The following is a 27,999-nucleotide window of genomic DNA, read 5'->3' as shown; positions in this document are numbered from 1 at the left end:
TAGCGACTGGCCCCGCCCCGTGTGCTGCTTTCGCGGCCTGCGTCTGGAGAAAACCCTAGCGGGTGGCTCCGTGCGGCCAGAGCTCTAGAGAGTGGTGCCGCCTTCCAACCTTCTTCCCCTAGCCCTGGTGGCCGGCTCCGCCTCTTCTCGAATCTTTTCCACAGCCCAAAATGGCCGCAGAGGTGTATTTTGGCGATCTAGAGCTCTTCGAGCCGTTCGACCACCCAGAGGAGTCGATTCCGAAGCCCGTTCACACTCGCTTCAAGGACGACGACGGCGACGAGGAGGACGAAAATGGGGTCGGCGACGCGGAGCTACGGGAGCGGCTTCGGCAGTGCGAGGAGACCATCGAGCAGCTCCGCGCCGAGAATATCCTTTCCTCTCGCTGGGCCCTGTCACCCGGGTGTGGGGCCGGGGCAGCGCCGGGCGAGGGCGAGGGCGCGGGCGGAAGTTCCAGGAGGGCCAGAATTCCAAGTGATTTCTGTCACCCGCCGGCGGACCGAGAGTCTAGGGTTCGGGGCGCGCAGGCTGCCTCGGCGCAGACCTCTTCCCCTCAGGGAGGCCGTCTCCTGACCAGACCCACTCCTGCCTCCCACCCGGGTGCCGTGTTTAGGGTTATTTTAGGCTGCTCACCTGACAGATTGTACACAAGCCCTTAATTGCCCCCCTCTGTTTGAGGTCGTGGTGAGGTTTCATATTTCGCAGCCACGCTCAAGTTGTGCCGTCATGTTACAGTTGTAGGTGATGAAATACCGGCTGCTTAGACGCGGGATCGGTTTTTATACCGGGGCAAACGCTAGTGGTCCCAGAATGCAGAGTTGGGGGCCTCAAGGAATCCGGGTGTGCTGAGATAATTGGTTAATTGCTTGATTAAAATTGGGGATTAATTTTAGAGTTCTTCCACTCGGAGCTCGCTTCTGTGCTGAAGATGCTTTGCAACGCCTTGAGGAAAACGCGCCAAAGAAGTTTCTGTTAGACTTGAGTTACCAGATTGCAGATTTTTCTTGACTTGCTAGTATGTTTTTTTTTACGTTCGTAGAGTTTTATAGGTAGATAGATAACTTTGGTTCGGGTAGTTTTCCTTTTAAAATTTGTAGAGAACTGAAAGTGGCTGATATGTTAGCTTTTTTAGGGGGACGGGGTCGGGGAATGGAGTCTCAGTCTGTCACCCAGGCTGGAGGGCAGTGGCATGATCTCGGCTCACTGCAACCTCCGCCTCCCGGGTTCAAGCGATTCTCCTGCCTCAGCCTCCCGAATAGCTGGGATTACAGGCGCCCGCCACGGCGCGCAGTCAGTATATCAGTTTTTAAGATTTGTGAAGCGCGATTTATTTTTTCAGAATGTCTTCTTCCTCCACATTGTGAGGAAAATTTTCAGGATACAAAAAGTTGAGGCCGGGCGCTGTGGCTCAAGCCTGTAATCCCAGCACTTTGGGAGGCCGAGGCGGGTGGATCATGAGGTCAGGAGGATCATGAGGATCAGGTGGATCATGAGGATCAGGAGGTCAGCCTGGCCAACATGGTGAAACCCCGTCTCTACTAAAAATACAAAATTAGCCGGGCGTGGTGGCGCATGCTTGTAATCCCAGCTACTCAGGAGGCTGAGGCGGGAGAATCCCTTGAACCTGGGAGGCGGAGGTTGCAGTGAGCCAAGATCACACCATTGCACCCCAGCCTGGGCGACAGGGTGAGACTCTGTCTCAAAAAAAAAAAAAAAAGTTGAAAGGATTCTACAGTGGACATCCATAGATTTATTCCAAATTCTAAAGTTGTTAACAGCTCGTTATACTGCATTCTCTTTATCACATAGTGGTTGTTGAAAGGTTTGACAGGAACACTGATGCTTTAATAATGGTTTTGGTTCAGTTTGTTAGTCTGTTGAACTTCAGGATCGTGTCTTAGAATATACGTTCGAAAGGATAAAAACCGTATTTTAATTTTGGGTTTCAAAAGCCTACCCCTGCAACAAAATAGAAGCTCAATAAGTGTGTCATCCTCAAAATATCCGTGGGTCTTTTATCTTTATAATATTCTGACACCAAAAGTGAGAGAAGTAGTAGTTGAATTTTATGATCTGCATTGTTAAATGAGGGCTTATCTTCCTTAACAAATAATAACATCAAGAACTTAAACGAAAATTGAACATTCTGACTCGACCGAGGTATGAGATTTTTGAAATTACTCCGTAGTTGTCCCTTATTATTTATCCTGATATTAATATTTAATCAGAATTTCGTTGTAAAAAGTGTATGGGATTTTTGTATCTTTTTATTTGTTTAGCATACTCTGAAGAAATCAAAGTAATAGTTCTTTCATTGTGGGGATAAGGTCTGAATTCTCATAAGTGGATTAAAATTGTAAGCTCATTTATTGGATGGAAGGATGAAACAAAATCCAGAAAATGTTTGCTTAATGTTCAGAATAGGCAAGTTGTTAACCTAGCTATTCCTATTTAACAAACATTTCTAGAAAGTTAGAATTAAGATTACAATATTGGCTGGGTCTGGTGGCTCATGCCTGTAATTCCAGCACCTAAAAAAAAAAATTATAGTATAATGGGCCAGGGGCAGTGGCTCACGCCTGTAATCCCAGCACTTTGGGAGGCCGAGGTGGGCGGATCAACTGAGGTCAGTTCGAGAGCAGCCTGGGCAACGTGGTGAAACGCTGTCTCTACTAAAAATACAAAAATAAGCTGGACGTGGTGGGCGCCTGTAATCCCAGCTACTTGGGAGGCTAAGGCAGGAGAATCCCTTGAACCCGGGAGGTAGAGGTTGCAGTGAGCTGAGAGTGACAAGAGCGAAACTCCGTCTGAAAAAAAAAAAGATTACAGTATTACTCTAGCTGAAGATTTATTTACATAGTTAAAATGTGTTCATAAATAGAACAATGAAAGAATCAGCATTTTAGAAGAAAAAGTAATGTGCTTTTGAAAAAGATAAAGTGTGTAGATTTGCATTTAGGCATCTGATTTTATGTTTTTGTTTTTGTTTGAGACAAGATCTCACTCTGTCACTCAGGCTGGTGTACAGTGTTGCAATTATAGCTCACTGAAACCTTGATCCTCCCGCCTCAGCCTCCCAAATAGCTGGGACTACAGGCAGACACCACCATACCCAGCTACTTTTTTTTTTTCTGATAGAGTCAGGGTCTTGCTGTGTTACTCAAGCTGGTCTCAAACTCCTGGCCTGAAGTGATCCTTCTGCCTAGGCCTCCCAAAGTGCTGGAATTACAGGGATGAGCCACCATGCCCAGCCTAGGCACCTAACTTTAACAGAGATATTACTGGTATCTCAAAATATATATTTATTTAACAGGTCACTAATCTAAAGTATTTGTTAAAGTACAGATTATGAGAAATTATATTTTCAAGCTTTCAGAATTTGGAGGTGCCATGATGTAATTTCACATGCACTTATTTATTTATTTTTTAATTTTTTTGAGACAGAGTGTTACTCTGTTTCCCAGGCTAGACTGCAGTGGTACTATCTCAGCTCACTGCAACCTTCACCTCCCGGGTTCAAGCAATTCTCCTGCCTCAGCCTCCCGAATAGCTGGGATTACAGGTGCCCACTACCACACTCGGCTAATTTTTATATATTTAGTAGAGATGGGGCTTCACCATGTTGGCCAGGCCGGTCTTGAACTCCTGGCCTCGAGTGATCTGTCCGCCTCAACTTCCCAAAGTGCTGGAATTAACAGGCATGAGCCACTGCACCTGGCCTCACATGAACTTTTTAGTCCCTGGCACCAGTTGGAATAACTGGCTGCAGTGGTGACTACAAGTTTAAATTTTAGAATTTAGAAATATTTCAGATTTTTTTTTTTTTGAGATGGAGTCTCGCTCTGTCACCCAGGCTGGAGTGCAGTGGCATGACCTCGGCTCACTGCAGCCTCCACCTCCTGGGTTCAAGCGATTCTCCTTTCTCCTGCCTCAGCCTCCTGAGTAGCTGGGATTACAGGTGCCTGCCACCACGCCCGGCTAATTTATTTGTATTTTTAGTAGAGATGGGGTTTCACCGTGTTGACCAGGATGGTCTTGATCTCCTGACATCATGATCTGCCCACCTCGGCTTCCCAAAGTGCTGGGATTACAGGCAGGAGCCACCGCACCCGGCCAATATTTCAAATTAACTTCCTCATATCTCACCCTTCTTTCTCTATGTGAGCTAACTTTGTGTATCTAAACTCATTTTTGGCTGGGCACAATGGCTCACACCTGTAATCTCAGCACTTTGGGAGGACTGCTTGAGACCAGAAGTGGGAGACCAGTCTGGACAACATGGTGAGACTCTATCTCTACAAAAAATTTTTAAAAATTAGCTGGATGTGGTGGCATGTTCCTCTGGTCTCAGCTACATGGGAGGCTTAATAAAATAAACTGAATTTTGATTATTCAATACATTAAATGTAACTAGGATTCCTCATAAAAGTCATAATTTTTATATGTTAAAGATGTTTTATTTAGATAAGCTTACATTTTCTAATGGAGTCATTCATTTAAACATTTAATATTTATCTTAAATTGGGTGATTTTTATCCGAGTTCAAACGATTACCGCATCATATAGGCTTTGCCAGTTTATAAGCACAAAGGATTAGTATCATGAAAAAGAAATAAATTAGTATTTTCTTAGAATTGGTGCCCTCCATATTGCCAGGCTGATAAAGTGTTGTACAGAAAACCAAGGAAAAGGGACAAATTAAATTATTTAGATAAAATTTGTACTCTCAAGCCTTTTGATTTAGTCCTTATTTTTGAAACTGTTATAATCAGAAGTTTCTCCTGTTTTTTTTTTTTTTTTTTTAATTTTTTGAGACAATTTCTCACTCTGTCGTCTAGGCTGGACTGCAGTCGTGCAGTTACTGCTCACTGCAGCCTCAACCTCCCAGGCTCAAGTGATCCTCCCATCTCAGCCTCCTGAGTAGCTGGAACCACAGGAACATGCCACCACACCTGGCTAACTTTTGTATTTAGCTTAGAGATGGGGTTTTGCCAAATTGCCAGGCTGGTTTCAAACTCCTAGGCTCAAGTGATCCTCCTGCCTCAGCCTCCCAAAGTCCTGGGATTACATTGGGCTTAGTCTGTTTCTCCTTTTTTTTTTTTTTTTTCGAGACAGAGTCTCACTCTGTCGCCCAGGCTTTAGTGCAGTGGTGCGATCTTGGCTCACTGCAACCTCTGCCTCCCAGGTTCAAGTGATTCTCCTGCCTCAGCCTCCCGAGCAGCCGGGATTACAGGTGCACACCACTATGCCCAGCTAATTTCTGTATTTTTAGTAGAGACGGGATTTCACCATGTTGGTCAGGCTGGTCTCGAACTCCTGACCTCATGAGCCACCCGCCTCGGCCTCCCAAAGTGCTGGCATTACGGGCATGAGCCATCATGCCCAGGCCTCTCCTCTTTATTTAATCAATAAACATTTTGTTGGGTTTTGTTTGTTTGTTTTACTTTCTGTTTGTTTTTGAGACAGAGCCAGAGTCTCACTCTGTTGCCCAGGCTGGAGTACAGCGGCATGATCTTGACTCAGTGCAGCCTTTGACTTCTGGGTTCAAGCCATTCCTTCACCTAGGTCTCCCGAGTAGCTGGGGCTACAGGTGTGTGCCACCACGCCCGGATAATTTTTGTATTTTTTGGCAGAGATGGGGTTTCACCATGTTGGCCAAGCTGGTCTCCAGCTCCTGACCTCAGGTGATCTGCCATCCTCAGCCTCCCAAGGTGCTAGGATTATAGGCATGAGCTATTTACCCTGGCCTTCTTCTACTTTTATTGTGAAAATATACAAAAAATGAAAAGAACAGTATGGTTAACACCCATATTTTCCTCACTTAATTTAACGTTTAATATTTTTGCCATATTGCCTCCTTCTAATCCCATGCACATTTCAGCCCAAGTATTTCAATGTGTATTTTTAAAAATAGAGACTTTTTCATGCATAACCACCACTCAATTATCACACCTAATAACTGCAATGACTTCCTTAATTATATCTCCTACCAACTCCATATTCAAATTTCTCCAACTGAGTATATTTATAGCTGGTTCATCAAACTGGACTCAATTTAGGAACCATGCAGCTGCATGTGACTTTTAAAAACATCCCTGGTTGGCCGAGCGTGTTGCTCTGTCACCCCGGCTGGAGTGCAGTGGTGCGATCTCAGCTCACTGCAACCTCCGCCTCCCCTGTTCAAGCAATTCTCCTGCCTCAGCCTCCCGAGTAGCTGGGACTACAGGCGCGTGCCACCACACCCGGCTAATTTTTTGTATTTTTGGTAGAGTCGGGGTTTCACTGTGTTAGCCAGGATGGTCTCCATCTCCTGACCTTGTGATCCGCCCGTCTTGGCCTCCCAAAGTACTGGGATTACAGGCGTGAGCCACCGTGCCTGGCCCTTTTTTTTTTTTTGAAACAGAGTCTCGCTGTGTCGCCCAGGCTGGAGTGCAGTGGCACGATCTTGGCTCACTGCAACCTCCACCTCCTGGGTTTAAGCAATTCTCCACCTCAGCCTCCCGAGTAGCTGAGTTTACAGGCGTGTGCCACCACGCATGGCTAATTTTTGTATTTTTTTTTTTTTTTTTTAGTAGAAACGGGGTTGCACCATTTTGGCCAGGCTGGTCTCGAACTCCTGACCTCGTGATCCACCCGCCTCTGCCTCCCAAAGTGCTGGGATTACAGGCATGAGCCACTGCGCCCAGCCTCTTATTTTATTTCTTTACTTGATATGGACAATTCCAAATAGAGACATTTATTTCACATGCTGTACAGGAAAAGAAATATGAGGCAGGTGAGAAGAGGAAGAATCAGACATTCAGCTGGCCCCGGGTTACCCATGGGATATATTACAGGTTTCTAGGCTGCATTCTAGTTCTGTTTTTTGCGGTATTTGAAAGTCAAATCCAGGAATAGTATACTTTTTTATATCTCTTCTTTAGAATCTTGGATTTGAGATATTTAGTACAATATGCTTTGCCCTCCAAGAGTCTATCTATTTATAAAGTGTTCTTTCCTATATACTTCCAAGCCAAATTCATTTAGATTCCTTTAGAAAAATACAGGCACAGGCAGGGCGCGGTGGCTCACGCCTGTAATCCCAGCACTTTGGCAGGCCGAGGCGGGCAGATCACGAGGTCAGGAGATCGAGACCATCCTAGCTAACATGGTGAAACCCCGTCCCTATTAAAAATACAAAAAACTTAGCCGGGCGTGGTCGCAGGCGCCTGTAGTCCCAGCTACTTGGGAAGCTGAGGCAGGAGAATGGTGTGAACCTGGGAGGCAGAGCTTGCAGTGAGCTAAGATCACACCACTGCACTCCAGCCTGGGCAACAGAGTGAGACTCCGTCTCACAAATAAATAAATAATTAAAATAAAAATAAAAATACAAAAATTAGCTGGGCATGGTGGCGCTCGCCTATAATCCCAGCTACTCAGGAGGCTGAGGCAGGAGAATTGCTTGAACCTGGGAGGCAGAGGCTGCAGTGAGCCGAGATTGCCCCCACTGCAATCCAGCCTGGGCAACAGAGCGAGACTCCGTCCCAAAAAAAAAAAAGGAAGTATATTCTTGTAACCTGCTTGCTTACCTAGTCCTTCCCTCCCCCTAATTTGTAAGGAAATCGGCCATTAGACAAACTGTTTGGTTGAAAACTGAAAGATTAACTGCAGTTCTTAATTTTTTGTTAAACATTAAAAAAAAAGTGATACCTCTGTATAAAATTATTAAAGTAGATAGAATTGGTGAAAATGTATAATTTTCTTGAGAAAACTGCAATATGTGGAAAATGCGATATGATCTTTGGTACTTAAGAATTTTAAGGCTGGTGAGATGGTTCACAGCTATAATCCCAGCACTTGGGGAGGCTGAGGCAGGTGGATCCCTTGAGTTCAGGAGTTCGAGACCAGCCTGGCCAACATGGCAAAACCCTGTCTCCACAAAACATACAAAAATTTCCTGGATGTGATGGTATGCACCTGAGGTCCCAGCTACTTGGGAAGGTGAGGTGGGATTGCTTGATCTCGGGAGGCGGAGGTTGCAGTGATCCAAGATCTCGCCACAGCACTCCAGCACGAGCAACAGAGTGAGAACCTGTCAAAAAAGGAAAAAAAAAAGTATAAAAGTTATGCGTTTATATATACGTATGCAAGTTTTACTTAAATATCTTCTAAGAATATGTTCTAACTTCTGTTTTAGTGGAATATTGGTGAACGATACTAAGTTAGATGGACCTATATTACAGATTCTATTCATGAACAATGCTATTTCAAAGTAAGTAATTTTTTCCCTCTCCTAAATATAATAATGTGTTTATGGAACAATTTTCTCTATAAATATGCTGTTTTCATTTGTACTCATCATTTTTATTATTTTACTTAAAATGCCCCTGGAGTTAAAGCACAAGGAATCATGATTAAGAGCAAGGACATTGGGGTCACAGTGACCTGAATATCTGGACTCTTACTTTCTACGTCTGTGAACCTGGGAAGGTCACAGATCTTTGCTGCATCATCCGTTACTTCACTGGAAAACAGGATAGTCATAGTAACTACCTATGGGGTAGCTACATGAGCACCTCTAAGAGCTCAATAAATAGCTTCTAATAAAAATCATCACTATCACTGTAACAGTAACAATGATGTTCACCATTTCTCTTTCTGAATCAGGTAACTGAGTTTTCCATGTTGGCCATCTTCAAAGCCTACTCACTTGATTATTTGTTTTAACAGCAAAACTAGACTTTTGCAAACCATCAGCATCAGGGTTTAGGGTGACCCTGCGCATTCCTGCAGTGTTTGCTCAGAGTGTTCTAAAATGGTTTGCTCTGTCCCTCCTTCAGAGCATGGTCATAGACATTTCACATAGTTGCTTGCTCCCTCGAAAGTCACTTAGTCATATTGTTGTCTTCTTAATGCTGACCAAGGTCAGGAAGATAGAAGGAACAGTGCCAGGTCCATAACCTACTCTATCTCAGCAGAAGTGGAACCCAAGGCTCTGAGGGTTGGGAAGCTGGATGCTAAATACAGCAGCAAGGTGCTGGGCACAACTGGGCTGTAGCACTAGTGTCCCTCTCATGCCCAGGTTAGAATCAGTAACCCTCTAGCTCATGGCGGTCTCATTTCTGCACCATTCACCTAGTGTTTCACCTGCAGAAATCTTTTTTTTTTTTTTGAGATGGAGTTCCGGTCTTGTTGCTCAGGCTGGAGTGCAATGGCACAATCTCGGCCCAACACAACCTCCACCTGCCAGGTTCAAGTGATTCTCCTGCCGCAGCCTCCCACGTAGCTGGGATTACAGGCATGCACCACCATGCCCAGCTAATTTTGTATTTTTAGTAGAGACGGGGTTTCTCCATGTTGGTCAGGCTGGTCTCAAACTCCCGACCTCAGGTGATCCACCCATCTCGGCCTCCCAAAGTGCTGGGATTACAGGTATGAGGCACCGCACCTGGCTTTTTTTTTTTTTTTTTGAGATGGAGTTTCACTCTTTTTGCCCAGGCTGGAGTCCAATGGCATGATCTTGGCTCACTACAACCTCCACCCACTGGGTTCAAGCGATTCTCTTGCCTCAGCCTCCCAAGTAGCTGGGATTACAGGCGCCTGCCACCAGGCCTGGCTAATTTTTGTATTTTTAGTAGAGACAGGGTTTCGCCATGTTGGCCAGGCTGGTCTCGAACTCCTGACCTCAAGTGATCTGCCCATCTACAGAAATCTTAAAATGTCAGAGCTACAAGATACCTAAAAAATCATCAAGTCTGTGAAGAGGAAACTGAGTCTGAGACATTATGGCTCCCCGATTACATGGTAATAAGGCTTGGGCTCCTTTGACACCTCCTGAACTGAGCACTACCGAATATATGATGAGCTTGGTTCTTGACTGGAGGGCTGGGGAAAGCAGATCTCAGTATTTTTTCTTGCTTTGCATTTTGATTTTATCTTTTCCAGTTTCATATTTATATTGGTGTTTCCTTATGTATGTATTAAGAATCTCTGGGAGGAGGTTGTGGAAGACCTGAATATATGGACTATCTTTGTGTTGCAGAAATAGATGGCCAAGAGACAGGGTAGGAAGGGAGCTTTTCATTATGTAACCCTTTTACTTCTCTTGGATTTTGAACCATTTACATGTAGTATCTATTTAAAAATTAAGTACACAGAATTTATAAATAAAATCCGTGTATTCTTTGCACAACTGGTTGGCAGTTGTTATGCCAATCACTGTGTTACTTTATCATAATTATTGCATTAACTTGGCAATAATATGTAATTTATCTTAAGGAATATGTTCCTGAGTATTACAGAGTCAGTGATTTGTTAAACTTCTGAAAAACAACAACATTCACCCTTGAAATCTTACAGTAATGCATAAGACTTCAGTCTATTGAATGTTTTACTCTGTCTGGGTTCTGACCATTTTGTCCTCTTACACAGGCAATATCATCAAGAAATAGAGGAATTTGTATCAAATTTAGTAAAAAGATTTGAGGAACAGCAGAAAAATGATGTGGAAAAGACTTCCTTTAATCTTTTGCCCCAGGTATTTCAAATTTAAGAGACTTTAAGATTAGTAAGTTATGCGTTTCACTGCCAATTATTGGGCCACAAGGATCCTCTTGAATCAAAACCAAAATGATTAACACCGTTTACCACTTCTCCTTCTACTGGCTTGCTTTTCCGAAGCCTGACTGGTTTAGCCACACAGTGTTCTTTTAGCTTGTGGCTCAGACTTTTTACATTGCCTAACTTGGACATGTGGTTTTGGGTAGAAAATTAATTTTAGGCCAGAAAAAAATCTAAGTTTCTGGGGTTTATAAAAGATGGATTCCTTTTATCTAAAACCAACAGGCTTGTGGACTATCCTTTTTTTCCTCTACTTGTTTTTAGAAAATTAATTGTGTGCCCAAAGAAATCTGAGAAGTTTTACTATGTGAATATTAGATCACGCATTTATGTTTAAAAAAAAAGAGAGAGAGAGAGAGGAGAATCAGAGTTATGATTTCTGGGTCTTTTTTTTTTTAATTAAAAATTAAGGTAAGTAGTATTTCTCAAATAAGGAACTTTAGCTGTTTATCCTCAGGCTTTGGAGAACAGTGTTCTGATTGATTACGTTTTTTATTGCCTTTGGTTTTTATGTATTCTGTACAATTTTTAAAGATTCAGCAAACAAAATACATTTAACAATAAAATTCATACTGAATATTATTTTTGATTCAAGGAAACTTTTGTAGTGGCTTGAGGTCTGTGAGGGTTATATTATCAATATTGACCAGTAATGTAAAACTATATATTTTTAATCTTTCTGGTTATCTGCCTTGCCAGTTTAAAGTGTTGAAAGCGACATAATTAATACTGGTTAAAAAAGAAGTTGTAGTGCATGCTAGTGCTTCAGAAGAAGCTCTCCTTTTACATCTTCCATTCTCCCACATGAAATGTCGTTCATAAACATTCTTAGCTTAATTTCTAAACTTACTAACTTCCATTTAAAGTGGTTAAAAATTGGTTACCGGTTGTAATATGTGTTTTTCTTTGTATTAGCCATCCAGTATTGTGCTAGAGGAGGACCACAAAGTGGAAGAGTCCTGTGCCATTAAAAACAACAAGGAAGCTTTCAGTGTAAGTTTGGACATTTCAGTTTTGAATTCTGCCAATAGGTGTTTCCTATCCTATGTCAACTGGGTGGCGTTTAAAAGATAAAGTAGTATAGTCATATGTCTTCACTTGATAACAGCATCTTTTTGTGGTAAATAGCAGTTTGGACTTTAGCCTCAGTTTGCTTTTTAATAATGATTGCGTTGTGACCTGGGGCACAGTAAACATACTTTGGAGAACTTTGTTTTTGTATTGACCAACCACTTTGTTTATTCAAGAAGTTGGATGAAGATATAGAAAGCATGCTTGTTGAACTTATACATGGCTAAAGCTGAGAGGGATAGATAGCTAATGTAACAGATGGCAAATTTGGAATTTAAAGTGTTGACAGTCTCAAATGGTGGGTGAAAAACAGAAGAAGTTAACAGGGATGACCTACATTTAGGCTACAGCCTTTCAATACCTATGCAAAATTCGTTAGTGTTAATACAATGTAGTAGTATGATTTTGCAGCTTATAATTTTTTTTTTTTTTGAAACGGAGTCTTGCCCTGTTGTCCAGGCTGGAGTGCAATGGTGCAATCTCGGCTCACTGCAACCTCCGCCTCCCGGGTTCAAGCAATTCTCCTGCCTCAGCCTCCCGAGTAGCTGGGATTACAGGCACCCGCCACCACGCCCAGCTAATTTTTGTATTTTTAGTAGGGACAGGGTTTCACCATGTTGGCCAGGCTGGTCTCGAACTCCTGACTTTGTGATCCGCCCTCCTTGGCCTCCCAGAGTGTTGGGATTACAGATGTGAGCCACCGTGCCCAGCGCAGCATATAATATTTTAAAAGGTAATGTAATAGTGGATTCTATAATATTGAAGGAAAACTGGTTTTCATGTTTATGTAGTATTATCCCATATTAGTATACCACAATTTTAGGCTGGGTGCAGTGGCTCACACCTGTAATCCCCAGTGTTCTGGGAGGCCAAGGTGGAAGGATTACCTGAGTCCAGGAGTTCCAGACTAGCCTGGGCAACATAGCCAGAACTCATCTCTATGAAAAATTCTTAAGAAATTAGCCAAGTATGGCTGGGTGAAGTGGCTCACACCTGTAATCCCAGGACTTTGGGAGGCTGAGGCCAATGGATCACTTGAGGTCAGGAGTTCGAGACCAGCCTGGCTGTCATGGCGAAACCTTGTCTCTACTGAAAATACAAAAATTAGCCAAGTGTGGTGGTGCACACCTGTAGTCCCAGCTACTCGGGAGACTGAGTCACGGAAATTGCTTTGAACCCAAGAGACTGAGGCTGCAGTGAGCCGAGATTTGCCACTGCACTCCAGCCTGGACAACAGAGTGAGACTCTGTCCCAAAAAAAAAAAAAAAAATTAGCCAAGTGTGGTGGCATGGACCTGTAGTCCCAGCTACTCAGGAGGCTGAAGTGGGAGGACTGCTTGAGGTCAAGGCTGCAGTGAGCCATGATTGTGCCACTGCACTCCAGTCTAGGTGACAGAGCAAGACCCTGTCTCAGAAAACAAACAAACAAACAAAATATATATATATGTATGTATAGATACATATGTGTATATAAAAAAGAAAGAGATATGGGCCTACTGGGATGATGAAGAGCCCACAGACTTTATTGAAAGGAAAATTTACAAAGGATGTCGCATCTCTACAAATAGGATAAAGGTTGTTATTTGTAAAACACTAAAAGTTATTTTAAATCACCCTTTAAAGTGCCAAGTGGCAGAATTAAGACCAGTGATTGAATTGAGTACAAGAAGGTACATTTCAACTCAACCTTTAGAAAGTTCAAGTTTCTATAAGAGATGTGAAAAATGATATGACCTGGCATTCAAAAGAAAAAAGAAAAAAAACAAGTGAAATGGCACTTCTCATTCATAAAAGTGAATTCAGTATTACTGGAGTCAAATAGGGACTGAGATGTTATCCGGACACTTTAAAGAAAAATTTCTGAATTTGAATGAGGTAGTTTTTCATTTTCCTTCTGACCCTAAGGTTCTGGGATTGAAAGTGGCACTTGCCTAGAAACTGGGAATTTTGTTTATTAATTTAGACCTTTAAAAAATACAAAAATATTTAGTGAATGCTGTTTTGTCCCAGGGATCCTTCTAGGTTCCAGGGAGACAGCAGTGAAAAGAAGGGCAAAGTCCCAGCTCTCATCGAATTACATTGTAGTCAGGGAAGGTAGTGCCCTGAAGAAAAATAAAGCAGAGAAAGCAGAGTAGCTGTGGGGTAGGTGGTTTGTATAGTGACTGACAGCCTCTCTGAACCAAACCTTGGATGAATTGAGGAAGTAAGTGAAGGCTGTGCTTTGAATGGGGCACTCCAGGCAGTAGGAAGGTAAGTGGAAAGCCCCAAGGCAGGAGCACTACCTGGCATGTAAGTTCTAAGCTCATTAAAGGTATTACTCATGAAGGTGCTCTTAGGCTTCAGTTGTACAGATGAGGAAACAGAGATGGAAAGCTAAGTAACTCGCCAGTGGGTTAGTGAGTGGCAAAGCCAGGGCAGGGCTTAAAACCAGGCCCATGGCCTGGCACGGCGGCTCACATCTGTAATCCCAGCACTTTGGGAGGCCAAGGCAGGTGGATCACCTGAGGTCAGGAGTTGGAGACCAGCCTGGCCAACGTGGCAAAACCTCATCTCTACTAAAAATACAAAAATTAGCTGGGTATGGTGACTGAAGCCCATAATCCCAGCTACTCAGGGGGCTGAGGCAGGAGAATCGCTAGAACCCGGGAGACAGAGGTTGCAGTGAGCCGAGATCATGCCACTTCACTCCAGCCTGGGCAACAGAGCGAGACTCTCTCTCTCAAAAAAAAAGCCAGGCCCTTGGAGTCTGGAGCACATGGTCTGAATCTGTAGGTTGTGCAACAGACTGTAATGAGGACTTTAGATTTTACTGTAAGATGAGAAGTGATAGAGGGTTTTAAGTAGAAATGTAACATGATATGAATTGACTTTTTTTTTTTTTTTTTTTGAGACAGACTCTCGCTCTGTCACCCAGGCTAGAGTGCCATGGCACAATCTCAGCTTACTGCAACCTCCGCCTCCCAGATTCAAGCAATTCTCCTGCCTCAGCCTCCTGAGTAGCTGGGATCACAGGTGTGCACCACCACACCTGGCTAATTTTTGTATTTTTAGTAGAGATGGGGTTTCACCATGTTGGTCAGGCTGGTCTCAAACTCCTGACTTTGTGATCCACCCACCGCGGCCTCCCAAAGTGCTAGGATTACCGGCGTGAGCCACCACGCCTGGCCATGAATTGACTTTTTAAAAGAGCTGGGTTCTGTGTGGAAAATAGTCTGTAGCTGGTTATCTGTGGAAGCTGAAAACCAGTTAGGAAGTTATTGTATTCAACTCAGGTGAGAGAAACTGGTACTGAGACTGGAGTGAGAGTGGTGCTGCTGAGAAGTGCTTAGAACGTGGATGTACTGGGGAAGTAGAGCTGATCAAATGTGTTGATGAATTGGACGCAGAATATGAGAGCAAAAGAGTCATCGGAGTGACTCAGGTTTTTGGCCTGAGTGCCAGTAAGAATGTCGTCGTAAAAAATTAGCCAGGCGTGGTGGTGGGCGCCTGTAGTCCCAGCTACTCGTGAGGCTGAGGCAGGAGAATGGCATGAACCTGGAAGGCGGAGCTTGCGGTGAGCCGAGATCGCGCCACTGCACTCCAGCCTGGGCGACAGAGCGAGAGACTCCATCTCAGAAAAAAAAAAAAGGATGTCGTCATATTTTCTCTGATGGGGAAGACTAGAGGAGGAGCAGGTTTGGAGGGGGCTAGGAATCCAGTGCAGTTTTAAGCAGGTGAGTTTGAGATGCCACTCACACGCCCCTTGAGAGCTGTCAAGTTGACACTTCCATATATAAAATTGGAGGTTAGGACTGATCAGAACTTGACCGTAAAGGAGAACATACATTCAGGGCAACTTCAATCTATGCTCCCAGTGAAAAAATAATAATTAAAAAGTGATAACTTAGGCCAGGCGCAGTGGCTCATGCCAGTAATCCCAGCACTTTGGGAGGCCAAGGCGGGCAGATCACCTGAGGTCGAGAGTTTGAGACCAGCCTGACCAACATGAAGAAACCCCGTCTCTACTAAAAATACAAAATTAGCCGGGTGTGGTGGTGCGTGCCTGTAATCCCAGCTACTTGAGAGGCTGAGGCAGGAGAATCGCTTGAACCCAGGAGGTTCAACCGGAGGTTGCAGTGAGCTGAGATTGCGCCATGGCACTCCAGCCTGGGCAACAAGAGCGAAACTCCGTCTCAAAAAATAGTAATAATAACTTGACCTTTAGAAGTAGTAAGCATATATATTATACTACATACCATGGGTCAGGATGAACCACCTGGGTAGTGAAAGTGGAGAGGAGGACTGAGACCTAGGGCACTCTAATACATGGAAGATAGAGGGATGAGAAGAGTCTAGCACAGAAGAGCGAGGCTCAGTCAGCAAGGAAAGAAGAGAACGGAGAAGCATGTCCTAGAAGACAAGGGAGGAAGATGTTTTTAGGAGGAAGGAAGAATTGTGTCGATTGTCACAGCTAGGCTAAGAAAGATGAAGAGTGAGAACTGTTCATTGAATTTGGCTGCATGGAGGTCATTGGGAAGCTCCATTGTTAGGAGCTCAGCCCAGTGATATGTATAGAAGCATTACTGGAAATGTTCAAGAGAGAGGGCAGTGTCATTAAAAAAATGGAGGCCAGGCATAGTGGCTCAACACCTGTAGTCCCAGCACTTTGGGAGGCTGAGGCGGGAGGATTGCTTGAGGCCAGGAGTTTAAGACCAGCCTGGGCAACATAGCAAGACCCCATCTCAAAAAAAAAATTAGCTGCGTGTAGTGACACAACTACTCAGGAGACTGAGGCAGGAGGATCATTTTAGCCCAGGACTTTGAGGTTACAGTGAGCCAAGATCATGCCACTGCATTCCAGCTTGGACAACAGAGCAAGACCCTGCCTCAAAAAAAAAAAAAAATTAAAGAGTATATGTGAGGCCAGGTGCAGTGGTTCACGGCTGTAATCCTAACATTTTGGGAGGCTGAGTCGGGTGGATCGCTTAAGCTTAGGAGTTTGAGACCAGCCTGGGCAACATGGCAAGACTGCCTCTACTAAAAATACAAAAAATAACTGGGCAAAAAAATAGCTGACCATGCTTGTGGTCCCAGCTTCTCAGGAGGCTGAGGTGGGAGGATCGTTTGAGCCTGGCAGGTGGAGGTTGCAGTAAGCCAAGATTGCACCACTGTACTCCAGCCTGGGCAACAGAGACCCTATCTCAAAACAAACAAAAAAGTGTATGTGTGTGTGTTCGGTGTATGTGTAAAGAGAGAGAGAGGCAGACAAAAATGTTAAACTATAAACAGTTGTTTAGGTGAAGGATACATTGGGTATTCATTGTACCACTTTTCCAACTTGTCTGTATGGAATTTTTTCAAAAAGAACTGGAGGGATAAGAAAAGAGTAAATGGGAAGAAAGGAAATGGAAACAATAACTAAAGGGTCTGCATGTCTTGCAAAGAGAAGCAATGAAATGGGGCATTGGAGGGAAATATGAGAGTCAAGGTTTTCATTTTTTGTTTGAATTCTGTAGAGAATGCAGCTGATAGTCATGATCCAATACAGAGGAAAAACAGTGATCTAGCAGAGAGAGGGAACTGACGATGTAGTTTCTACTTACACATCAAAGTCTGGCTCCTTAATAACAAGGAAGTTATTATTTCTAATAATTCCATCCAAAAATAAATTGTTAAAACAGTTAATCATAATCTTACATTATTTAATGTCTTTTTTTCTGCTTAAATAGCAATATTTTTTGACTTGTTTTCTGCAGGTTGTAGGAAGTGTCCTGTATTTTACTAATTTTTGCCTTGATAAATTGGGGCAACCGCTTCTAAATGAAAACCCTCAGCTTTCCGAAGGATGGGAAATACCCAAGTATCCTACATAGTGAATGAAGATCTTTTATGCATCTTGCCACTAAGTTCACCTTTAAAACAATTTCCAAATTTTGCAGACCATGATAACTATTCCTTAATAAAATTCACTAAAGGTACCATCAAGTCTTCAGCCACATTGTTTCTCTAGAAGGGCAAGAAATACAAGTAAAGGCAAAAAGGTTTGTGTGGGGAGTTGTTTTGTTTTACTTATTTACTTTTTTAACCGAAATCATAAACTTTTGGCTTGAAAAGTTCATGTTCTTTACTGCTGGTTTACTCTAAGGTTAATTACAGATTGAGCTAGAATTTTAATCCATACATATATGTTAAATGTTTAAATGAATCATCTGCTTCCTGGAATTCATTGGTTCTCACCTAATGTGCCCGGGCGGGTGGAAAGGTATAATTGTTGCTGTCAATTTGATTGCAGTCTTATAACCATCTGCCTTCTTTCCATGTTACCTAACGGAAATATGATCAATTTGTTCACCTTGATTCTTCTGTTGTTAACCACTGAAAAAACTCAAAAGAGGTAACAGATCAGTCAGGAACAGAAGGGTTCTTGGTTAAAAGACTCTGCATAGTACTATTTAAATCACTAAATAAAGGAGATTAAAGTGTACTTCTTGTTGCAGATATTAGTGATCTGTGATCAACTTGCTTTCTTGTCTCTCTGATACACTTTGCTGTCATATAGAATTTTATTGATTTGCTTTTCTATTTTTATTGACATTATAAAAATCTTTGTCTTTTGACCAAATAGGCCAAAGCCTCACTGTTTCAATTGTGGTTCTGAAGAACACCAAATGAAAGATTGCCCAATGGTAAATTTTTCTCATGTTAAGAAAAGTCTTTGAACAAGAGCTTTCTAATGTTTTCAACACATTTATGTTATTGTGTGACATGAAGGAACTTTCTTTGTTCCTTTAATTTGAAATCTTGTGTCCTTTAATTTGAAATCTTTTCAAATTTGTGTTCATATTTTAAGACATTAAATTTTTTCAGTAAATAATTTAAAACAGTACTCTTTGTATTTGAGATGAATAAACATGAGAATTAAATTGTAGAGTTTATCCTAAAAACTTGATTTAATTTATGATAATACTGAGGTAATAAATAGACTGCTCCTTTCCTTACGTATTTTTCTAAAATATTCACCCTCTTTTACACTTGTTCGTTATACATTAAAACTAAAATAATCTGTTTACTTGATCTAAAAAAAAGTATTTTTATTTAATTTCTGAAATATTTCTGAGTTGCATGAAACCATTCTTTTCAAATGTGTCATGATGTAGCCTCGGAATGCTGCTCGAATAAGTGAAAAGAGAAAAGAGTATATGGATGCCTGTGGAGAAGCAAACAATCAGAATTTCCAGCAGCGATACCACGCAGAAGAAGTAGAAGAAAGATTTGGAAGATTCAAGCCAGGAGTTATTAGGTACTAATGGCATTTTACCATAGAAGGTCATTTTTATTTCCCTAGCATTTGGAATGTTCTGTGTCTCTTTGGGCTAATTATCAGGATATAAGTGTACTCTGGCAAAGCCCTAGGTAATATACATTAATTCATTTAGAAACACTTCTTTAAATTTTAATTATATTTGTTAGATGTCATGGTATGTAATATAAGCAAGAAATGTTTTAAAATACCAGAATACTATGTGTTTTCATGCAAACAAGAATTCAGTATTTTTCTTCCTCCTTTATTTTTACTTAGTGAGGAACTTCAAGATGCACTAGGTGTGACAGACAAGAGTCTTCCACCTTTTATCTATCGGATGCGCCAGCTAGGGTACCCACCAGGGTGGCTCAAAGAGGCTGAATTGGAGAATTCGGGGCTTGCACTCTATGATGGAAAAGGTATAGTATCTTAAGTTAGAGAAGTCACCTTAAGTGTTTCCTTTTTTTTTTTTAATTAAAGAATCACAACAAAATGTGATAGGAATGGCCGGCTTCTTTAATGTGTGCTAACTAAAAAATATCATGATGATGTTTCCTTGGTAAATTTTACAAGGAAGGAATAAAATTTCAGTGAGTTTGTAGATTATCTGATGGTTTTCTGGGCTTGCTCAGGTACTGTCTAGGCCAGAGTATCACCTCTCCAGCCAGTCCTCATAAGCTCTTATCTTTGTCAGTAATAATAACAGACATAAATCCTAAATGCCAGGAGACCTGTAAAATGTAAAATACAGAAAACCTCTAATAGTCTAGAACTTCTCTCCTAGATACCTACCCTAGAAAGATATTCACACATATGAAAAGGAAATTGTATGTATACAAGAATCTTTTTGTATCATTGAATAATGATAGTGAAAAATCTACGACATTAAGGCCCTAAAGAAGAATGGTTAAATAAATTGGTAGTTCTGAGCTGTGGACTCCCTGCAACATATATGAAGAGTGGAATAAATCTGTATGAGCTGACATGGCAAAATCTTTGTGCAGTATTGAGTTTTTAAAAAGCAGGTTTCAGCCGGGCACAGTGGCTCATGGCTGTAATCCCAGGATTTTTGGAGGCCGAGATGGGTGGATCAGTTGCGGTCAGGAGTTCAAGACCCGGCCTCTACTAAAAATATAAAAATTAGCCAAGCGTGGTGGCAGGCGCCTGTAATTCCAGCTACTCGGGAGGCTGAGGCAGTGGGTGGATCTCTTGAGCTCAGGAGTTTGAGACCAGCCTGGGCACCATCGTGAAACCCCGTCTCTACTAAAAATACACAGCCTACCCTGGTGTGGTTGTGCGTTCATGTAGTACCAGCTATTTAGGAGGCTGAGGTGGGAGGATCACTTGAGCCTGAGAGGCAGAAGCTGTAGTGAGCCAAGATGGTGCCACTGCACTCCAGCCTGGGTGACAAAGCAAGACCCTTTCTCAAAAAAAAAAAAAAGTTCTGTCCTAATGATTTAGAAAAATTATAATGAAAATTGAAAGCCATTTCAAAACTAATTCTGTTGCCATGATTATAAGCACTTTCCAGGTGTACTTTTGGTCTGGGGAGGGATATATATTGACATTTAGCAATATTAACACTTTTTATGGTCTGTAATAGATGGCACTGATGGGGAAACAGAAGTTGGAGAAATACAACAGAATAAAAGTGTCACTTACGATCTCTCAAAATTGGTCAACTATCCTGGTTTTAATATATCTACTCCCAGAGGAATTCCAGACGTAAGTATATTGATTTTTGTAAATTATCGTGCGATGTGATATTATTATGTTAAAGATTGGTCAAAATATTAACTTGTTGGCTAGGCATAGTGGCTCACACCTGTAATCCCAACACTTTGGGAGTCCGAGGCAAGATGATCACTTGAGTCCCAGAGTTCGAGACCAGCCTGGGCAACATAGCAAGACCTTGTCTCTATAAAAAAATTTTAAAACTAGCCAAGGTTGGTGGCACATGCCTGTAGTCCTGGCTACTAGGAAGGCTGGGGTGGGAGGATTGCAGAGGTTACAGTGAGGTGAGATCACACTAGACCCTGTCTCAAAAAATAGTTAATTCATATACACCTACAAACTTATAGAGCAGTTACTATTTAAAGGAATAAATTTGTTACTTGTTTACATTTTTAATTTCCTTTATAGAATCTTTCTAGAATCTTAATTGAAGTCTTATATTCATCAACAGCAGTTTTCTCTGATTTTGTGCCCTCAGAAAGGGAGCCAAAATAGATTGGTTAGAGTATCTAAATCTAAAAGTACTCTAAAATTTTAAAAGTTTTTAACAATATGGATTTTTCTGAGACAGTATTATTAATTTTACAGAATTAACTTGGGAAATAAGTTTCTATCTATAATAAATCTAAATATACTATCACTCTTTTTCCTGATTATTCTTGCCTTTTTTCCCCTCAAAGTAAAATTTCTCATTTTTTATATGAATGGTTTTTCCACACTTAACTCTTTTCCAGCTTCCATCTTAGGTCTCAGGATTCAACAATGAACTATTGTACTGTTTTATTTAAAAAGCATATTCTTGGCCGGGCGCAGTGGCCCGTGCCTGTAATCCCAGCACTTTGGGAAGCCAAGGCGGGTGGATCACCTGGAGCTCAGGAGTTTGAGACCAGCCTGGCCAACATGGCAAAATCCTATCTCTACTAAAAATATAAAAATTAGCTGAGCGTGGTGGCAGGCGCCTATAATCCCAGCTACTCAGGAGGCTGAAGCAGAAGAATCACTTGAACCAAGGAGGTGGAGGTTGCAGTGAGCCGAGATCGTGCCATTGCACTTTAGCCTGGGTGATGAAAGCAAAACTCCATCTCAAAAAAATATAAAAATAAAAAGTGTATCCTTGGTGTTCTTAGGAACTGGACAATAGGGAAACAGCCAAAGACTTGAAGTTAGAGTCTGGTGAGCAGATAGAAAGTTCTCAATCACGCAAGACTGTGTAATTCATTACGGGCGGAAGTGCATGATACAAACCATCAGTGCTTCTGGAAGCCAGTCCAGCTTCCAGTCTACTTCAGAGTCCCCTGGGAATACTCGTTAGAAATGTACATTCTTGAGTCCCACCCTTAGACTTAACTGATTCAAACCCTGGAACCTGTATGTTTCACAAGAGTTCCATGGGATTCTTACCGAGAACCACTGTTGAATGTGCGATTGGAGATGAGAGAGAAACAAGCTGTGTGGAATCTTTAAAGATGATGCTGTGTTTGGAAAGAGAAAAAGCAGAAGATAGAAAACTCATGAGTAAGTGTGTTAGGAGAAGTGGGCGATGAACGGCCCTGTTAGCAGTGCCAGTGCTTGATGGGAGAGAGACTCGAGCCTGGGAGGCCCCATAGCAGTCACTCCTGCCTACATCTTCTGCTTGCAGTATGTAGAACCTTTTTTGGCCAAGTGATTGTGTCAGGTAGTCTTTTAGTATTCAGTCTTAATTATTTTGCAGGCAGGTTTAGTTTTCCTTTAACACATTATTTTCCTCAATTTCCAATAAAGGAAAAGTAACATAAGAAGGAAAAATGTACTTTGAGATCTCCACTGTACCTCCTTTGAGCAAAATCTCAAAACATGACATTTTCCAAATACATGTGTTTTTTTTTTCCTTCTCTTTTCATCATTAGGAATGGAGGATCTTTGGTTCCATACCAATGCAGGCATGTCAGCAGAAGGATGTGTTTGCCAATTACCTTACTTCTAACTTCCAAGCGGTAAATAGATTTTAAGGGTGTGCTCTATAAAATGTTGTTGTGTTTGCGAGATTGTGTAATTTATTAGCATCTTACAGCCTTTTCTTGCTTTGTTATCTTGACAAACCAAAAGGAAAACAGTGGCAAAATTCACCAATTACCTAGACTTAGCTCCAGATTGTTTTTCTACATCATTTTAAGTGAAGGGATGGAGTTTAATTCATTATCTACCCCACTTAACTTGTGTTTGTTCTGGTTGCTCTTTTAGCCAGGTGTGAAGTCTGGCAACAAGAGGTCTTCATCTCACTCTAGCCCAGGTAGTCCAAAGAAGCAGAAGAATGAAAGCAACTCAGCGGGATCTCCCGCCGACATGGAGCTCGATTCAGGTAGGTTTCATCCTATGGCTCTGATTTCTCTCTCTTTTTTTTTTTTTTTTTTGAGATGGAGTCTCACTCTTGTCACCCAGGCTGGAGTACAATGGCGTGATCTCGGCTCACCGCAACCTCTGCCTCCCGGGTTCAAGTATTCTCCCGCCTCAGCCTCCCGAGTAGTTGGGATTACAGGCATGCATCACCACGCCCAGCTAATTTTTGTACTTTTTTTTTTTTTTTTTTTTTTTTTTTTTTTTAGTAGAGACAGGGTTTCACCATCTTGACCAGGCTGGTCTCGAACTCCTGACCTTGTGATCCACCCACCTCAGCCTCCCAAAGTGCTGGGATTATAGGCGTGAGCCACCGTGCCCGGCCCCTGTCTTCATTTTCAAATTCACAGAGAGAATTTAAAGACCATGAATTAAGCCGGGCGCAGTGGCTCACGCCTGTAATCCCAGCACTTTGGGAGGCTGAGGCAGGCGGGTCACAAGGTAAGGAGATCAAGACAATCCTGGCAAACACGGTGAAACCCTGTCTCTATTAAAAATACAAAAAATTAGCCGGGCATGGTGGTGGGCGCCTGTAGTCCCAGCTACTCGGGAGGCTGAGGCAGGAGAATGGCATGAACCCGGGAGGTGGAGGTTGCAGTGAGCCAAGATCATGCCACTGCACTCCAGCCTTGGCGAAAGTGTGAGCCTCCATCTCAAAAAAAAAAAAAGATCATGAATTAAATTCCTTTAAAGTTCAAAGGGATTAAAGCCCCACATCAAATTCTTTTGCACAAGTGACTTCAAAGTTCAGAATCAAAGCCCTCAAATTATTTCCCCTAAGTTTTTCTTTGTTTTTTCGGTTGTTTTTCGAGACAGAGTTTCACTGTCTCCCAGGCTGGAGTGCAGTGGCGTGATCTTGGCTCACTGCAACCTCCGCCTCTCAGGTTCAAGCGATTCTCCTGCCTCAGCCTCCCAAGTAGCTGGGATTACAGGTGCCCGCCACCACGCCTGGCTAATTTTGTATTTTTAGTAGAGATGGAGTTTCTCCATGTTAGCCAGGCTGGTCTTGAACTCCTGACCTCAGGTGATCTGCCCGCCTCCACCTCCCAAAGTGCTGGGATGGGGTGGCTCCCAAAGGTGTGAGCCACCGTGCCTGGCCCATGGTTGTCATTTTTTGAAGTTTGGGGATTTGTGGTGGTGGCACCCCTTGTCACCAGGGTCACACACTTCTGTGTAGGCATTTTCAGTTTTGTACTAGGGGCTCTTTCCTCTATTTCTGTTTTGTTTTGTTTTGTTTTGTTTTTTTGAGACAGGATCTGGCTCGGTTGCCCAGGCTGGAGTGCAGTGGTGCGATCATGGCTCAGTGCAGCCTCAGACTCCTGGGATCAAGCAGTCCTCCCACCTCAGCCTCCCATGTAGCTGGGAGTATAGGCATATGCCACCAAACCCAGCTGATTTTTGTATATTTTGTAGACACCAAGGTCTTACTTTGTTGCCCAGGCTGATATTGAACTCCTGAGTTTAAGCAATCTGCCTGCCTCAGCCTCCCAATGTTACTGGCATGAGCCATCGTGCTGGGCCGTGAGTTGACTTCTAAGTGAGAGTTTGTTATTCTCACAAATCTTATTGTCTATAGAATAAAGTTCAGACCCCCTACTAGACCCTGAGGCAGAAAGCTTAATAAGACAGTATTGCTGCCCTAGTTACCACTCTCTGTCACCTCGGGATTGCAGATGTGTAAACATCATTTTCATATAAATGTGGTGGCCCACAGTGATATATACAGAATGATAGTATTACATATTGCTGCCACAGAGCAGTTCCAGACTGTAATGGTGGCACAGAGGAAAAACAGCATCTGTGCTGAATGAAGTCATAGGGTAACTTTGAACTGCATCTTGAGGGATGAATGCAGGGATTTACCAAGGAAATGAGGAGGAGGGCATTTGAGACAGAGGGAAGTGCAGACGCAGGATAGTGAAACTTCACAGCACATCAGGCCAGCAGCAGGGTGACAGCTGGAGTTTGAGCCAGGCAATAGGAGGTGACATGATGGAAGTAAGGAAACTATATCCTAGAGGGCCATGGAGGAAGATTGGACTTCATCCTGTGGGGTCTGGGCAGGCACTGAATGGTTTCCAATGGAGATGGGAAAGGTTATAGGGCCAGACTTGTGATGAATCTGGCAGCGGTTTGCAGGACAGACACAAGGAAGATGAATCCAGAGGTCAGGGTGATTCTGATGTTCCTGGCAAATGTAATGGGCCTGAAGCAAGGTAGCGGCTGTGGCAGCCAGCAGGAGAGCATGCACCCCAGAGAGCCAAAGACCTGGGGATGGATGGAAGGAAAGAGAGTACTCTCAGAGGACAAGCAGATCCACTGGTGGTGCCATTTGTGAGAACAGCAGATGGGAAAACAGTCCTCATTTTAGGAAGAGATCATTTGTTTTGGACAGGTTGTATCTGTGGAACGTGTAGGTGATGATGGTCAGTGGGCAGTTAGATATGTGAACCTGCAGTTCAGGCGAGCAGTGTAGATTAGAGAGAACAATTGGGGGCCAGGCACAGTGGCTCAGGCCTGTAATCTCAGCACTTTGGGAGGCCAAGGTGGGCGGATCACTTGAGATCAGGAGTTCGAAACCAGCCTGGCCAACATGGAGAAACCCCATCTCTACTAAAAATACAAAACAGCCGGGCATGTTGGCGTGCGCTGTGATCCCAGCTACTTGGGAGGCAGAGGCAGAAGAACTGCTTGAACCCGGGAGGCAGAGGTTGCAGCCAGCTGAAATCATGCCACTGCACTCCAGCCTGGGCAACAGAGCAAGACTCCATCTCAAAAAAAAAAAAAAAATTGGGAAATTGGGCAATTAGGCTAGGTGCAGTTGCTCATGCCTATAATCCCAGCATTTTGGGAGGCCAAGGCAGGTGGATCACCTGAGGTCAGGAGTTCGAGACCAGCCTGGCCAACATGGTGAAACCCTGTCTCTACTAAAAATACAAAAATTTGCCAGGCGTGGTGGTGCACAACTGTAATTGCAGCTACTCGGGAGGCTGAGGCAGGAGAATTGCTTGAACCCAGGAGACGGAGGATACAGTGAGCTAAGATTGTGCCACTGCACTCCAGCCTGGGTGGCAGAGTAAGACTGTCTCAAAAAAAAAAGAGCTAGGAAATAACCCAAGGTGTACTCCTGCCTTGCCCCTCACTTCCTCCCCATTAGCCTTCCACCCACTCAGTAGCCAGCCTGCACCTCCAGTCAAATTTCCTACTGCATTCTGCCACAAATTTTTGGGTAGAGTGCACTGCCTTGAAATTCTGAAGTCTCCATGCAATTGCTCGCATTTCCTCAATCTAAAATGATGCACACAGCACAGAAACAGATCTCCCGAGGGATAGCCTCTAGCACCAGAAGATCCTGACAGCTCTCCCTGCAGATCTTTTCAGGTGGACTGAGGATACCAGGTGGTGGTAATGGCACCTGAGAATCCAGAATTTCCCTCATGTTAAGCCAGTTATTTTTGGCCATTGAATTACTGGATACACCTGAGTTCAAATAACAAATTTTAGTAAAACTAAATGCTATTATAAGTTCTAAAGTATCTCTTAACTTTCTTACTTCAGATATGGAGGTACCACATGGTTCTCAGAGCAGTGAAAGTTTTCAGTTTCAACCACCATTACCTCCTGACACTCCTCCACTCCCCCGGGGAACTCCTCCACCCGTCTTCACCCCTCCACTCCCAAAGGGCACCCCGCCGCTGACTCCCAGTGACTCACCCCAGACCAGAACAGCATCTGGAGCTGTGGATGAGGACGCACTGACTCTAGAAGAACTTGAAGAACAGCAGAGGCGGATCTGGGCAGCTCTTGAGCAGGCCGAGAGCGTAAACAGTGACTCCGACGTTCCTGTGGACACACCTTTAACTGGCAATTCCGTTGCCTCATCACCTTGTCCAAATGAGCTAGACCTCCCTGTCCCGGAGGGAAAAACATCTGAAAAGCAGACGCTGGATGAGCCTGAGGTACCAGAGATTTTTACAAAGAAATCAGAAGCTGGACATGCCTCCAGTCCAGACTCTGAGGTGACATCACTTTGTCAGAAGGAAAAAGCAGAGTTGGCTCTGGTAAACACTGAAGGTGCCCTTCTTGATAATGGAAGTGTCGTACCAAACTGTGACATCAGCAATGGGGGCAGCCAGAAGCTCTTTCCTGCAGACACCAGTCCTTCAATGGCCACTAAAATTCATAGCCCTATACCTGACATGAGCAAATTTGCAACTGGAATCACGCCATTTGAATTTGAGAATATGGCAGAATCTACTGGAATGTACCTCAGGATAAGAAGCTTGTTAAAGAACTCACCCCGAAACCAGCAGAAAAACAAAAAGGCCTCTGAATAATGGCTTGACTTAGCACTGAGAGCTATTTAATAACTTTGTTCCGTTAATTAGTACTAATTAAGTGGATAGATAGAATGGTTTTCCTGTTTGTCCCTCCCATGTTTAAAAATCTATCCAAGGTTCGTGTTCCAAAGTCAAGCCTATTTTAAAGAAAGACTGAGCTCACTAGTTCAGTGTATTTTATTCTCACTGACAAAACTTGGGGGGAGATGTGAATATGACCTGGTTTAGAGAGGGTTTGTTAAGGTTTATACTATTTTTGGATTGTGACTATCCGTCAAGAGTGATGGTTTTTATCTGTCTTTTGTACATTGTTTTCCCTTTCTACATTTTGCTAATTATCCTGTATATAAGTTTAATATATCACTTTTTAAAAGAAAAAATTCTACCATTTTAAATTCATGTTTCAACTCCTACAACCAAATGAGAAAAATCAGGGATGAGCAGCTTTATCCCATTTGGGGTATTTTTGTAAGTGATTTACATGCGTCAATTTTAGTAATACTTTTACTTTTTTGTAATTTCATTCTTCATATATGCTTGCTATACAGGTATGTTCATCTTTGTGTACAGAGGTTTAATAAATTAGTTTTCATATACATAA

At 42.8% G+C, this 27,999-nt stretch overlaps 1 protein-coding gene across 5 annotated transcripts; it reads left to right on the top strand.

Annotated features, from left to right (window-relative positions):
- ZCCHC8 (zinc finger CCHC-type containing 8) lies at nt 1-27,999 on the top strand. 5 transcript variants are annotated; one of them, XM_055096280.2, is made up of 14 exons: nt 2-371; nt 2,120-2,160; nt 8,177-8,251; nt 10,411-10,516; nt 11,515-11,592; nt 17,405-17,508; nt 17,624-17,689; nt 18,274-18,334; nt 18,806-18,948; nt 19,228-19,370; nt 20,555-20,676; nt 22,572-22,658; nt 22,906-23,023; nt 26,617-27,999. In XM_055096280.2, the coding sequence occupies exons 1-14, from the start codon at nt 171-173 to the stop codon at nt 27,393-27,395; spliced, it is 2,124 nt and encodes a 707-aa protein (XP_054952255.1). In that variant the 5' UTR covers nt 2-170; the 3' UTR covers nt 27,396-27,999. The 5 variants fall into 5 exon arrangements, with proteins under 5 accessions (XP_054952256.1, XP_054952255.1, XP_054952257.1 ...); XM_055096281.2 differs by lacking the exon at nt 8,177-8,251 and having other exon boundaries at nt 1-371; XM_055096283.2 differs by lacking the exons at nt 2-371; nt 2,120-2,160; nt 8,177-8,251 and adding an exon at nt 8,363-8,646.

Source organism: Pan paniscus, chromosome 10 (assembly GCF_029289425.2).
Source record: "Pan paniscus chromosome 10, NHGRI_mPanPan1-v2.0_pri, whole genome shotgun sequence".
Classification (NCBI taxonomy): Eukaryota; Metazoa; Chordata; class Mammalia; order Primates; family Hominidae; genus Pan; species Pan paniscus.
The sequence above is the reverse complement of the archived record's forward strand: the minus strand, read 5'-3'. Positions and strand labels throughout refer to the sequence as shown.